This window comes from Vollenhovia emeryi, unplaced genomic scaffold, assembly GCF_000949405.1.
Source record: "Vollenhovia emeryi isolate VEMERY1.0 unplaced genomic scaffold, V.emery_V1.0 DF946457.1, whole genome shotgun sequence".
Classification (NCBI taxonomy): domain Eukaryota; kingdom Metazoa; phylum Arthropoda; class Insecta; order Hymenoptera; family Formicidae; genus Vollenhovia; species Vollenhovia emeryi.
The window spans coordinates 1-1,898 of record NW_011959909.1 but is presented as its reverse complement, the minus strand read 5'-3'; the positions used below and the strand labels follow the sequence as shown (position 1 = coordinate 1,898).

Here is a 1,898-nt window from a genome sequence, read left to right as displayed (position 1 = left end):
TCAAAAACCACGGTCGAAACGTAGCGATTTTTGACAAATAAATGACAGATTTGCCAGTTATGGTCATAGAATAAACTACATTTAAATGTTATTTATTACTAGCAACCTAGAAGATTTTATACTTTGTTCATTAAAATTGGCATTAAAATTAGGAAATTAATATTAACATTTCTAAGTGTCCTCACGATGTCCTTAAAATATATTACATTTAAGAAATGTATTCGTTTTTAGTGCCGTACTTCCCATTTTGGGACCCAATTCTGTTCTTCTGGAAGATGCGAGATCAAGATAACATCCTATTTATGACGTACGAAGAAATGAAACGGGTAAAGCGCGCATTTGCTTCTTGAAATCTTCATGAATTTCTCCTGTTAAAACTGGCATCGCTCTTTGCAGGACCAAGTGGTGGCGATTAAGAAGACAGCAAAGTTTTTAGGCAAACCCGTAACAAACGAGCAAGTCATCGAGCTGAGTGAACACTTAAAGTTCTCCAAAATGCAGGCCAATCCGTCGGTGAATCTACCTTTGCTGCTAAGTGACAATAACGGGATGAAGGCAAATAATTCGGATTTCATGTATATCAGAAAAGGCAAAGTCGGCGATTGGAAGAATCACATGTCGGAGGAACTCGCCCAGCGATTCGACAAGTGGATAGAGGACAATCTCCGCGGGACCGGCCTAAAGTTTGATACGGACTTTATGCCCGACGAAGAATGAGGAGCTTCGCATTCCCCGCGTAAAACAGATAATTTTTATTTTATAAATTTACATTGCAATCGTATAATTATTGCATCGTGATCGATTTGCCATGGAAATTTGTTAACAAAAAAAACAAAAACAGTAAAACTGCATCGCAAGAGAACCCGATTAATGATGAGAAATTGTGAATCTGAAACCGATTAATAATTCTCACTAAATTTCAGAATAGAATCTTATTTGCGAGTTTATTTCTGTGGTTTATAATTTAATATACGCAATTTTATATATTTTCGCTTCCTCATAGAGGAAGCTTTGTTTTCGTGAAAAAAAATTTTTTCCAGTTTTCTTTGGGAATATGTTTAAAATGTTTTAAAACATCTAAAAATCATATTTTTACAAAATGTCTGTGTGTGTGTGTGTGTGTGCGCGTGTGCGTGTGCGTGTGCGTGTGCGTGTGCGTGTGCGTGTGCGTGTGCGTGTGCGTGTGCGTGTGCGCGCGCGTGTGTGCGCGCGTGTGCGCGTGTGCGCGTGTGCGCGTGTGTGTGTGTGTGTGTATGTACGCATTTGAATGTCTGTGGTTGCTCTAACTTCCGTAAATTTTGAGATATCGGGCTTATTTTTTTTTTAAATGTCGAGAATCACTAAAGGAAGGTTGGTATTGATTTTTGCGATGATCGGTAAATGGGTTTCTTTTTGAAAAAATCTTGAATTTTTTTAGAAATGTCTGTGGTTGCTCTAACTTTTGCAAATTTTGAGATATCGGGCTATTTCTAATTCTATATTATTCTTTCCAGTCTTTTCTACTCCTATTTCATATATAATTGATTAATATTCGGTTGAATAGTTCTTGAGTTATAGATGTATGAAATTTCGCGTAATCCGTACATGAACACTTTTTCATTATACTGGTTGTTTCAAAAGTGATGCTACAAAATGTAATGGTGAAATGTATACATTAGTATAAGCAAAAAGTCCTAATAAACATAGGTAGAGGCCCCTCTTTTTTATTATACAGGGTGTTTCAGAAGTGATGGTACACAATGTAATAAAGAAATGTACACACTTGTAGAAGCAAAAAGTTTCAATACACATAGGTAGAGGCATACCTCTTGAATATGGCGATGACCGGTAAAAGGTTTTCTAATTTTTAATTTTTTTTTTAGAAATGTCTGTGGTTGGTGTAACTATCGCAAATTTTC

At 36.3% G+C, this 1,898-nt stretch overlaps 1 protein-coding gene across 1 annotated transcript; it reads left to right on the top strand.

Annotated features, from left to right (window-relative positions):
• Positions 1 to 200: 200 nt before the first annotated feature.
• LOC105559677 (cytosolic sulfotransferase 1-like) lies at positions 201 to 986 on the top strand. Its single transcript, XM_012008169.1, has 2 exons — positions 201 to 326; positions 397 to 986. The coding sequence occupies exons 1-2, from the start codon at positions 216 to 218 to the stop codon at positions 715 to 717; spliced, it is 432 nt and encodes a 143-aa protein (XP_011863559.1). The 5' UTR covers positions 201 to 215; the 3' UTR covers positions 718 to 986.
• Positions 987 to 1,898: the final 912 nt, after the last annotated feature.